This window comes from Xenopus laevis, chromosome 2L, assembly GCF_017654675.1.
Source record: "Xenopus laevis strain J_2021 chromosome 2L, Xenopus_laevis_v10.1, whole genome shotgun sequence".
In the NCBI taxonomy this organism is placed as follows: domain Eukaryota; kingdom Metazoa; phylum Chordata; class Amphibia; order Anura; family Pipidae; genus Xenopus; species Xenopus laevis.
Window position 1 is genome coordinate 139355982 of NC_054373.1, and position 13153 is coordinate 139369134.

The window sequence follows — 13153 nt, forward strand, 5'->3', positions numbered from 1 at the left end:
CCGGGTTTGCAAACACAGCTAAAGGGTTGCCTGATTGGCAGTGCAAAGGTTAAACATCCTACTGCAGCAGTGGAGCAAGCAATTCATTCATTAGATAAATAGCTGGCTAAAGCTGACCATAGACGCAAAGATCCGATCATACGAATCAACGTACGATCGGACTTTCCCATCTCCCGACCCTCCGCTAACCATTCAGATCAAAGTCTTACCATTCCGATCAAATAAGAACAGATCAGTCAATGTTCTGCCCCTGACAGCAATCGTACGATAGTTCTGTCTGACAAAGTTAGTGACAGTCTCCCTCTGAAATTCGTACGATCGGCAATACATGCAGAAATATTATCGGCAGGTGACAGAAATTTTCTAACCTGTCCGATCGACCAAACGACCGATCTCCGCCAGACGAAAAATGTCGGGACTCTCCACACATGGTCCGAAAATCGTACGATCGGATCGTTGCGTCTATGGCCAGCTTAATACCTGTATTACAATCTTCATCTGCCAGGAGCAGGTCAGATGAGTGGTGAAACTTTTTCAAGACAACACAAAGTCCAGTTGCTTTAGACATAACTCTACTAGATACTGTATATCCGGAACTGGATGAATGAGCTGTATGTTTGGGGCATGTTCACCCAGACCCCACATATCTAATGGTGAGCTTTTCTATTATTTGGCTGCAGTGTTATATAGTTTTCATTTATATAGATTTGGCTAACACACAGGACTCCAGCTGACCACTTATGAGAACTGTCAGAATGGTCTGGCAGTTTTTAGAGGTGATAAAGAAAGGCATGATAATATAATTGAAACTTGGTGCAGTAATGTATTTTTTTGGCAATCTAAAGCAAATTCTTGACGTACGTACACCATTCGATGCCTATGTATGATACGAATAGGGGCAATTAAAACTTTTAGTCTGTGAAATAATTCATAATGGACCATTTCTTTTGTGAGAAGGCCCAAGAAGAAATATAACACCAATAGGCATTAGACAGTTGATGAGAGGAAATGACAGCAGTCAACTGCTGGAAAAATGCTCCAAATCTCCTATATAATAAAATGCCTGTTTGGTACAGATATTTTGGGCCCAAAGAGCATCACAGAGATTCAATGGTAGCAAGAGAAACCATCAACAGGTGAAGCAGAAGCAAACGCACTGATTGGACATAATTGCCAGCATATATGATATGAAGCTGTCACCTAAATAGAAGGAATAGCAATTAACAGCCCCTATGTTTACCATGTTAGTATTCATATGTAGGCATACACTATCTCTATGACAATACATGAAATACATCACTGTTAGTGGTCTCCATGGAATGGCACACAAGAGATGACCTTTCTGTGCTGTGCAGTCTATTAAGAGAACCATATAATTAACTGGGCATTTATTTTTTACAAGAAACCAATGTCCATTATGTAGAGCACCCAAGAATACTGGAAAGGAAAAACATAAAGGGAAATGTAACATATGTCAAGATATATTGCAAGTAACTGTTAAAAAATAAATAACAGGATGATGTATGAGGATGAATGAGGATTCATTGATTTGTAGCTAAGCTTTTATTTTATATATAGTTCAACCTGTCCCTCTGGTTTTAGACACATTGGAAGAACTAAACTGAAGCTTAAGAGATTTATGGACCACAAAAGAGCAGTAAATGTAGGATCAACCAAACCTCTGCTTCCTGAACATTTAAGAAATATCATGCTGGACATTTTTCTTATATTTTTAGGATAACTGTGATCCGTGTCTGAATTCCCCTTTAAGTAAGGAATATACCTTTAACCCTTTCCCTGCCAAGAACGTAGCTCCTACGTTCTTGGTTAAAAAGGCTTTATGTGCCAAGAACGTAGGAGCTACGTTCTTTAGTAAAAACGCACCCTCTCTGCACAGAATCAAAATCGCAAGTGCAGAGAGGGTGCAGCAGCTTCTAAACCCCCTAGGCAACGAGCCTACCTGATCCGATGGGTCCCACGCTGCCCCCCCGCGCTGTGACGTCACAGTCACATGGGATCTGCAGGGGGGTGGGAGATCGTTTGTAAAAAGCACCCTCTCTGCACAAAATAAAAATCAGAAGGTGCAGAGAGGGTGCAGGGGCTGTGCGATCCCCCTAGGCAACGAGCATTAGGGATCTGATTACTCCCTCGTCGGCCCCCCCCAGCTGTGACGTCAAAGTCACATGGGATTTGCTGGGGCAGTTAATTCCGGCCCCCAGGCGACACCCACGCATTCCACTGCGCACTTGGAGGATCGTGGAGCTGCTGCAGCTGAAGACTTCACTGTGCTGGTGAGATCTGCGCTGATCTACAACAGGTAACACACTTGCACAACTACAACACTCACACAATACACTTTCTGTACATTTTTGACTAATTTGACTTTTTTTTTACAGATTTAGTTTTTTTCTGATTTTTGTACACTTACTCACACTTTACTCACACCTTACACACACCTTACACACACCTTACACACCTTACACACACATACCTGCACTGTGTAAGTGTGATTTATTTTTTTTTTTTACTTTGCCTTTATTTTATTCTGCCTTTTCGGCCTTTACCTTGCCATAAACTTGTATTTGTTAGTATTTTTCTAAGTTTGCAAAGTTATTATTGAATTCATTTGATTTTATTGATTTTACTGTATTGTATTATTTTATTTCAGTTTTGCATTGAATTGTTTTACTGTATTCCTTTTGTTCATTGCTTTCATACGTGTGCTTGCTGGGATTTTTGGGGGTTGTTTTTTTCCATTGTCTATTTTTATTGCATTTTAGTTTTCTGTTCATTTACTTGCATTTGCTTGTTCTTTGGTATTATTCTTGTTCTTTTTCTTGTTCTTTGTTCTACTTCACTGTGCTTTATTCTTCACTGTTCTTGATTGGGTTGCTTATTAGTTTGCTAGTGATTTTGATCTATAATCACTTTTCTGTTTTATTGCTTTTCATTGTATTGCATATTTATTTGCGGGTTGCTGTTTGGCTTTTGTTTTTTCATTGATCTTATATCTTGAATTTGCTGTTACAGGGGTTAGGTTTTTCTTTTTATTTGCCAGATTTGCCTGCCAGAGTTCTAGAGGTTTCCAGGGGTTGTTTTTTTTTTTTTCTTTGTCTTGCAGGGAGTTCAAGGGGTTACTGTCAGATTTGTTTATATTCTGGTGTGTGTGCTTTTTTTTTTTTTTTCTAGTCCTCATCTTTGCTTTTGTTGTCCCAGTTTTTCATTGATCCTTTTATCTTGAATTTGCTGTTCTGTATTAGATCTTGAATCTGTAGTTGAATTGGTTCTGTTTTATTACATTGATTTGATTGAGTTTGGTTATATTAGTGGTTTTGGTGTTCTTATTGCTTTTCTCTTTTTTTTTTTTTAGTTTGCTATTGCAGTTTACTTCTTCGTGCCAAAAAAATTGTTCTTGCATATTCATTTTTGATTGTTACTGGTATTTTTTTTATTTATTGATTGGCATAGAATAGTGACAGGTTCCAGGGGTTAGGTTCTCATTCTTTCCCAGATTTGCCTTCCAGAGGGTTCTGGTGGTTGGTTCTTTTCTTTGTCTTGCAGGGAGTTCAAGGGGTTACTGTCAGATTTGTTTATATTCTGGTGTGTGTGCTTTTTTTTTTTTTTTTTCTAGTCCTCATCTTTGCTTTTGTTGTCCCAGTTTTTCATTGATCCTTTTATCTTGAATTTGCTATTCTGTATTTAGTTCTTGAATCTTGAATTTCTGTTTTATTACATTGATTTGATTGATTTGGTGTTTTAGTGGTTTCGGTGTTATCGCTTTAATTTTTTTAGTTTGCCATTTCAGTTTACTTGTTCGTGCAAATAAAATTGTTCTTAAAAATGGCCAGAATGTTTTCCGCAGAAGAGGCTGCTGCATACTGCATGGCATCCAGCTCAGAGGAGTTTAGCGACTCCGATTCTGAGTATGTGCCTCCTAGATCAGAGAGTGACTCATCTACTGAGGAGTCATGGGATAGTAGTGGCACGGTAAGTGCTCTGGAGGAGCCCATGGAGGTAGATGAGGAGGTTGTGCAGGATGAGGAAGAGGGCAATAGGGCTGATGCTGCAGCTGGAGGAGAGCCTGCGTGGGGGCCTCCTGGTAATTTCCCCCTTGCCATTCCCCCATTTACTGCAGTCTCTGGAGTTAAGGTGGACACTGGGAATTTTCAACCGATTGATTTTTTTCAGTTGTTTTTGACAGAGGCCATCCTACAGGATATGGTCCTCTATACAAATTTATACGCTGAGCAATACCTTGTCCAAAATCCCCTGCCAAGGTATGCTCGAGCTCGTGCGTGGCATCCAACAGATGTAAATGAGTTGAAGAGGTTTTTGGGACTCACATTGGCCATGGGTCTCATAAAAGCCAATTCTTTGGAGTCATATTGGGACAGCACTACCGTGTTGTCCATCCCCATTTTTTCTGCCACAATGCCAAGAAACCGGTATCAGCTACTGCTCCGGTTTCTGCATTTCAACAACAATGCCACTGCTGTACCCCCCAATGAGCCCGGACATGACAGGCTGCACAAATTGAGGCCCCTTATAAATAGCCTGTCCGAGCGCTTTAGAGAAGTGTATGCCTCATCCCAAAACATTTGTATAGACGAATCGCTTCTCCTTTTCAAAGGGCGCATAAAATTCCGGCAGTATATCCCAAGCAAGCGTGCCCGCTATGGGATAAAATTTTATAAACTGTGCGAAAGCAGCTCTGGGTACACAAGTTTTTTTTTAATTTATGAAGGGAAAGACTCCATATTAGATCCCCCTGGTTGTCCCCTTGACCTGACTGTCAGTGGCAAGATTGTATGGGAGCTCATCTGTCCCCTTCTGGGCCAAGGTTACCACTTATATGTGGATAACTTTTACTCGGGTATCCCACTGTTTAGAGCCCTATATTCATTGGATACCCCAGCCTGTGGCACTATAAATCGTACCCGTAAAGGACTGCCCAGGGATCTCCTCGAGAAAAAATTGAACCGTGGAGAAATTTATGCCCTTAGAAATGATGAGCTCCTTGCCATCAAATATTTTGACACAAGAAACGTTTTCATGCTGACAACAATCCACGATGAGTCAGTAATCACAGAACATAGAGTTGGTAGGCCCCCTAAAATCAAGCCTCGCTGTTGCAAGGAATACAGCAAACATATGGGTGGTGTTGATAGAACTGACCAACTCCAGCACTATTATAATGCCACCCGCAAAACAACGGCCTGGTACAAAAAAGTTGGCATCTACTTGATCCAAATGGCCCTCCGAAATTCATATGTTGTATATCAGGCAGCAGTACCAGGCCCAAAATTGACCTATTATAAATACCAGCAGCAGATACTCCCTGCCCTGTTGTTTTGTGGTACAGAGGAGGCCGGGCCAGAGATGCCAGCTATGCCAGCAAGTGACAATGTAGCCAGGTTGATAGGAAAGCATTTCATAGACACGCTTCCACCCACACCTGGTAAAAAGTTTGCCCAGAAAGCCTGCAAGGTGTGCCGCAAAAGGGGTATCAGACGAGATACACGGTACTATTGCCCAAAGTGCCCTCGCAACCCCGGGTTATGTTTCAAACCGTGTTTTGAAATATACCATACTGAGCTGCACTACTAATAATGATCTTGTATGTTGGTGTGTATTGATTGGCGTTATATTAAGAATTGGTGTCCCGCTTTGTGCAAAATTTATATTCAGGGCATTCATAGCATTTTATGTTCTTAATTTTGTATTTTCTTTTACCTCAAATGTCCCTAGGGCTATAGATCACACTGGGGGGTGTAGCCAAATGAGGTGTTCAGTGATGGACAAGGGCGCCCAAAAACTTGTGGTGTGTGATGACTCCATGAGATCATTTCATCTCACCTGCTGATGACTTTATCTCTCTGATGCCACAAAGACATTTTTTTTTTTACTGACACCACATAAGCTCCCTCTGAGTGCAGTTGCTGAGTATATTGGTATTTCGGATTTTACTAGTATATTCGGTTTACCTGGAATTTTGGTTAGTATTGGTTTTGCCCGTAGTTGGTAACAGTTTGCATTTCAAAAGTTTAGGCTAAATGCAAACTGTAGTTTTTCTCTTGATTATGGATAGTAGCAGTACTGTACTAAATGTATAACTGAGATTATTTGAGAGCAACGGGCCACTTGATTGCACTGAAAGCTGACCTTGAGTTTTCAGTTCAGATTCTTTATTTCTGGGTAATATATATTTTGTTCTTGTGTAGCCATTCATCTTTTTTGCAGAATTGTGATTGGCACACCACATATTGCCATGCTGTGTCGGTTTACTGAAGAGTACAGATCAAACAAAAGGGTCCAAACATGCTCCACTAAACAGATAATGGTAAGTAGAATATTCAGTATCTATTCCGTAGGTTTTTGCTGCTTGTGTTTGGGTTTTTGGAGCGAAATGTAATTGAGGTTTTTTTTCTTCATTCAGACCAAACCGTTAACCTTTACAAAGAACTATCCACAAATCTGCATGTAGGAAAGCAAGAATGTGGCCACTGAATATCTGCAAGTCTGCACTTTCAAGGATTATATACTTTATAGGGGTATTTCACAGGTAAGGGGGTTAGTTTAGACTGCAAACCTGGAAGGTATGCCCTTAGAGTGCAGCCCCAAATGTAGCTATTGCCCATGCTTTAGAGTATTTTGTGGCAGTGTCTGTAGGCACACCCCTACATTTGTGCAGTGGCATAACAAGTATGTGCCAGGCCTGCCCGGCCCCGCAAGTAAAATTTTCTGTGGACTTGGTATGTGATCCTGCCCACAACCCCAAGCGAACAGGAAGGGCTGCGGACAGATGTGTGCATCGGGCACTCTGAAACTTTTATTAGTGGGGGGTCTGGTGCACGCTTCTGTCCACAACCCTCCCCAGTTCACAAGCTATACCGGGCCTCCTTTTCCCCGGTCCCGCGACCATGGGGATTGCTTCCTCTATTGGTTATGCCACTGCATGTGGGGTATTGTTTTGTTCAGGAGAAGTTGCAGATTGATATTTAGCAGTTTTATTTTTTTTTTTTTAGTTTTTACAGCAACTCCTAACTATCAATCTGTAACTGATCCTGAACAAAACAATGCCACACATGCAGGGGTGCACCTAGAGGTGAAGCCTCCAAACACCCCAAAACAGGGCCAATACACAAGGGCAATTTCAGCTGGAAAATTTGGGGCTGCACTCTAAAGTGTACACCTTGCTGTTTCCCCAGCCCAAACACCCCCTTACCTGTGAAATACCCAGACAAACCATATATTCCTGGAAAGTGCACACCTGCAGCTATGCAGGGGCGCCATCCTTGCTTTCCTACATGCAGAATTGGAGGTGCAGTGCTCCGTAGAAGTTTAGCATGAAATAAAGGGGGGGGGAAGGGCCAAAGTTAGATTTCTCCCCAAAATTGCCATGACCAAGAAGAAAAAAACCTACTAAAAATCAATCTGCAACTCCTCCCAAACAAAATGATACCACACACGCAAGGGTACACCTAACGACACGGTCACCAAACACCCTAAAACAGGGGAAATAGATACATTTGGGGCTGCCCTCTAAGTGTACACTTTGCAGTTTTCCAGTCTAAACACCCCCTTACCTGTGAAATACCCCCCACAAACTATATATTCCTTGAAACTGCACACAAGCAGCTATTCATTGGTGCCATCCTTTCTTTGCTGATCGATTTTTAGTAGGTTTTTTCTGTTGTCATGGCAATTTTTAGCTATTTCAGGCTAGACTGTAAACTTCTTCGGAGTGCTGCGCCTGCAATTCTCCGCGTATGAAGGAAAGGTTGACGCAGATGAATGGCTGCAAGTGTGTACTTTCTAGGAATATATGGTTTGTGGGGGTATTTCACAGGTAAGGGGCTGTTTAGGCTGGGAAACTGCAAGATGTGCACTTAGAGCGCAGCCCTAAATTTTCCAGCTGAAATTGCCTTTCTGCATTGGCCCTGTTTTGGGGTGTTTGGAGGCCGCGTCTCTAGGTGCACCCTTGCATGTGTGGTATCGTTTTGTTCAGGACAAGTTGCAGATTGATATTTAGTAGTTTTTTTGTAGTTTTCACGGCTATTTTGGGGAGAAATCGAACTTTGTCTCCATTTTTTTGTTTATTTCCGGCTAAACCGTAAAATTCTTCAGAGTGCTGCGCCCACAATTCTCCGCGTATGAACGAAAGGATGGCGCCAATGCATAGATGCAGGTGTGCACTTTCTAGGAATATATGGTTTGTGGGGGGTATTTTACAGGTAAAGGGGTGTTTAGGCTGGGAAACTGCAAGGTGTGCACCTAGAGCGCAGCCCCAAATTTTCCAGCTGAAATTGCCTTTCTGTATTGGCCCTGTTTTGGGTTGTTTGGAGGCCGCGTCTCTAGGTGCACCCCTGCATGTGGGGTATCGTTTTGTTCAGGACAAGTTGCAGATTGATATTTAGTAGTTTTTTGTAGTTTTCACGGCTATTTTGGGGAGAAATCTCACTTTGTCTCCATTTTTTTGTTTATTTCCGGCTAAACCGTAAAGTTCTTCGGAGTGCTGCGTCCGCAATCCTCCGCGTATGAAGGAAAGGATGGCGCCGATGAATAGCTGCATGTGTGCACTTTCTAGGAATATATGGTTTGGGGGGGGTATTTTACAGGTAAAGGGGTGTTTAGGCTGGGAAACTGCAAGGTGTGCACCTCTAGCGCAGCCCCAAATTTTCCAGCTGAAATTGCCTTTCTGTATTGGCCCTGTTTTGGGGTGTTTGGAGGCCACGTCTCTAGGTGCACCCCTGCATGTGGGGTATCGTTTTGTTCAGGACAAGTTGCAGATTGATATTTAGTAGGTTTTTTGTAGTTTTCAAGGCTATTTTGGGGAGAAATCTCACTTTGTCTCCATTTTTTTGTTTATTTCCGGCTAAACCGTAAACTTGTTCGGAGTGCTGCGTCCGCAATTCTCCATGTATCAAGGAAAGGTTGGCGCCGATGAATAGCTGCAGGTGTGCACTTTCTAGGAATATATGGTTTGTGGGGGGTATTTTACAGGTAAAGGGGTGTTTAGGCTGGGAAACTGCAAGGTGTGCACCTCTAGCGCAGCCCCAAATTTTCCAGCTGAAATTGCCTTTCTGTATTGGCCCTGTTTTGGGGTGTTTGGAGGCCACGTCTCTAGGTGCACCCCTGCATGTGGGGTATCGTTTTGTTCAGGACAAGTTGCAGATTGATATTTAGTAGTTTTTTTGTAGTTTTCACGGCTATTTGGGGAGAAATCGAACTTTGTCTCCATTTTTTGTTTATTTCCGGCTAAACCGTAAAATTCTTCAGAGTGCTGCGCCCACAATTCTCCGCGTATGAAGGAAAGGATGGCGCCAATGCATAGATGCAGGTGTGCACTTTCTAGGAATATATGGTTTGTGGGGGGTATTTTACAGGTAAAGGGGTGTTTAGGCTGGGAAACTGCAAGGTGTGCACCTAGAGCGCAGCCCCAAATTTTCCAGATGAAATTGCCTTTCTGTATTGGCCCTGTTTTGGGGTGTTTGGAGGCCGCGTCTCTAGGTGCACCCCTGCATGTGTGGTATCGTTTTGTTCAGGACAAGTTGCAGATTGATATTTAGTAGGTTTTTGTAGTTTTCAAGGCTATTTTGGGGAGAAATCTCACTTTGTCTCCATTTTTTTGTTTATTTCCGGCTAAACCATAAATTTCTTCGGAGTGCTGCGCCCGCAATTCTCCATGTATGAAGGAAAGGATGGCGCCGATGAATAGCTGCAGGTGTGCACTTTCTAGGAATATATGGTTTGTGGGGGGTATTTTACAGGTAAAGGGGTGTTTAGGCTGGGAAACTGCAAGGTGTGCACCTAGAGCGCAGCCCCAAATTTTCCAGCTGAAATTGCCTTTGTGTATTGGCCCTGTTTTGGGGTGTTTGGAGGCCACGTCTCTAGGTGCACCCCTGCATGTGGGGTATCGTTTTGTTCAGGACAAGTTGCAGATTGATATTTAGTAGTTTTTTTGTAGTTTTCACGGCTATTTTGGGGAGAAATCGAACTTTGTCTCCATTTTTTTGTTTATTTCCGGCTAAACCGTAAAATTCTTCAGAGTGCTGCGCCCACAATTCTCCGCGTATGAAGGAAAGGATGGCGCCAATGCATAGATGCAGGTGTGCACTTTCTAGGAATATATGGTTTGTGGGGGGTATTTTACAGGTAAAGGGGTGTTTAGGCTGGGAAACTGCAAGGTGTGCACCTAGAGCGCAGCCCCAAATTTTCCAGCTGAAATTGCCTTTCTGTATTGGCCCTGTTTTGGGGTGTTTGGAGGCCGCGTCTCTAGGTGCACCCCTGCATGTGTGGTATCGTTTTGTTCAGAACAAGTTGCAGATTGATATTTAGTAGTTTTTTGTAGTTTTCAAGGCTATTTTGGGGAGAAATCGCACTTTGTCTCCATTTTTTTGTTTATTTCCGGCTAAACCGTAAACTTCTTCGGAGTGCTGCGCCCGCAATTCTCCATGTATGAAGGAAAGGATGGCGCCGATGAATAGCTGCAGGTGTGCACTTTCTAGGAATATATGGTTTGTGGGGAGTATTTTACAGGTAAAGGGGTGTTTAGGCTGGGAAACTGCAAGGTGTGCACCTAGAGCGCAGCCCCAAATTTTCCAGCTGAAATTGCCTTTGTGTATTGGCCCTGTTTTGGGGTGTTTGGAGGCTGCGTCTCTAGGTGCACCCCTGCATGTGTGGTATTGTTTTGTTCAGAACAAGTTGCAGATTGATATTTAGTAGTTTTTTGTAGTTTTCAAGGCTATTTTGGGGAGAAATCTCACTTTGTCTCCATTTTTTTGTTTATTTCCGGCTAAACCGTAAAGTTCTTCGGAGTGCTGCGTCCGCAATCCTCCGCGTATGAAGGAAAGGATGGCGCCGATGAATAGCTGCATGTGTGCACTTTCTAGGAATATATGGTTTGTGGGGGGTATTTTACAGGTACAGGGGTGTTTAGGCTGGGAAACTGCAAGGTGTTCACCTAGAGCGCAGCCCCAAATTTTCCAGCTGAAATTGCCTTTTTGTATTGGCCCTGTTTTGGGGTGTTTGGAGACCGCGTCTCTAGGTGCACCCCTGCATGTGGGGTATCGTTTTGTTCGGGACAAGTTGCAGATTGATATTAAGTAGGTTTTTTGTAGTTTTCACGGCTATTTTGGGGAGAAATCTCACTTTGTCTCCATTTTTTTGTTTATTTCAGGCTAAACCGTAAAATTCTTCGGAGTGCTGCGCCCGCAATCCTCCGCGTATGAAGGAAAGGATGGCGCCGATGAATAGCTGCATGTGTGCACTTTCTAGGAATATATGGTTTGTGGGGGGTATTTCACAGGTAAGGGGGTGTTTAGGCTGGGAAACTGTAAGGTGTGCACTTAGAGCGCAGCCCCAAATTTTCTAGTTGAAATTGCCTTTGAGTATTGGCCCTGTTTTGGGGTGTTTGGAGGCCGCGTCTCTAGGTGCACCCCTGCATGTGTGGTATCGTTTAGTTCGGGACAATTTTTTCTTTCTTATCTGGCTTCATTGAAAATTTTTATTGGAGATTTTTTTCTCAAATTGACTTTTTACTTTGTGACTGTGATAGTGTTTCAGAAAAAAATAAAAAACTTGAAAAATATTGTTGAGTTTTATGGTGGTTTGTGTGATGGCGACTACATTTACAGCAAAAACTACACAACAACTAAAAACCTAAAAGTATGCGGTTTCTAAAAATACCTAATTTATGGGGGGTTTTCACTTCTTTCGTTAGATATACCATGTTAACCGGGAGATACACTTATCTATTTTGTTTTGAGGTGAAATTGTACAAAATGCTGTTTCATTATTGGGGTGTCCTGTGGACAAGAAAAGTGGGATACCAATATGTATTTCGTATCGTTGGATTCAGCAGAATCAGGGTTTTTACAAACAGTAATTTTTATCGGCATATGTAAGATATTTTGGGAAAAAAGACACAAAATATAAACCCTTTTTTCTTTATTTCACTTTTTTTTTACATATTTCACTCAAAATTTTTGTTACATCTCCAGAATAAGTAAAAATTTTTTTTACAGTGTTCAAGCCCAAATCGTTCTGAAAAAAACAATATATAATTTGCCATATTTCGTGTAGGTTTTCTTGTCAAAAAACCTAACTAAATGCAATGAGTTCAAAATGTCTGAAAACTGCTTGGCAGTAGATGTTCACTTTTGGAACAAATCGGCTGGCAGTGAAAGGGTTAAAATTTGGAAACTGCTGTTTTCCATGTTAGCAGAGGTTTGGATTTTCATGGAGTATGTTTTATATACCTTTTCTGTTATTTTGTACCTTATGTACAGAGGCATATTTCCTATGGATGGCAATAAATAGACCCATAGTTGAAGGGTGCACATGACCAAAATTCTTTAGAAAAGAACATAAGTGGATGCCACACTTTTACACTATGAATCCAGGCAGCCATAGATGGATGTGATCTGGTCCTATTGTAAAGCTTTTCTTTGGAAAACCAGGATATCTGCGCTATTTTCCGTTAAAGAGGTAGTCGCAGTTTTAGATATGAACCAAGTCATTTTAATGTATAAATGATAAAAAATGAAGGGTGTGTATAATCACATATCTAGTCACAAACGCATTTAAAATTTGAAAAACATTTTGCATATTTTAAATACATAGACACTAGAAAAAAGCAAATAAAACATGAGAGTTGTTTAGATAACCTTGTCATCTCTGCAGTAAAAAAAAAATAATCAACATTTATTAAAGATATTAGTGTCTGGGACACAAAAACCCATTAAATATTGTAAAAAAAACATGTAAAATGGCCTTATAAAGTATATGACTCCACTAACACCATTGTCATTACAAGCATTATTTATATTATATCTACTAGATACTCACATTCAGACCAAACAATATTTAAATAGCATATCATATTTTTATTACCATTTGTTTATTATGTTATGACTAGTGTTTAAGCATTTACTCTGTTCTGCATTTGGCCATGCTGCAGTACTGTTGCAGTGTCTTTATAATTGAATGGGCTTGTTTGTGTCTCAGGTGCCTATTATAAAAAGGAGAGAGATAAGTGTAGCTCAGATTAGAAGAGTAAAACATACTAAGCAACCTCTAATAAATAGTATCTGATAGTATAGGACCACCTTAAAAGTTGGCTTACATGGGCAAATTTAAGCCCGTTCTGACA

General features: G+C 41.5%; 1 protein-coding gene and 1 long non-coding RNA gene across 2 annotated transcripts; both read left to right on the forward strand.

Annotated features, from left to right (window-relative positions):
* Window positions 1-1968: 1968 nt before the first annotated feature.
* On the forward strand, window positions 1969-7003 carry LOC121400041 (piggyBac transposable element-derived protein 4-like). Its single transcript, XM_041582471.1, has 2 exons — window positions 1969-6340; window positions 6437-7003. The coding sequence occupies exon 1, from the start codon at window positions 3841-3843 to the stop codon at window positions 5605-5607; it is 1767 nt and encodes a 588-aa protein (XP_041438405.1). The 5' UTR covers window positions 1969-3840; the 3' UTR covers window positions 5608-6340; window positions 6437-7003.
* Window positions 7004-10296: 3293 nt separating this feature from the next.
* On the forward strand, window positions 10297-12196 carry LOC121400042. The gene is made up of 2 exons (XR_005965503.1): window positions 10297-10493; window positions 11180-12196. It is a non-coding gene; the product is annotated as an uncharacterized LOC121400042 (long non-coding RNA).
* Window positions 12197-13153: the final 957 nt, after the last annotated feature.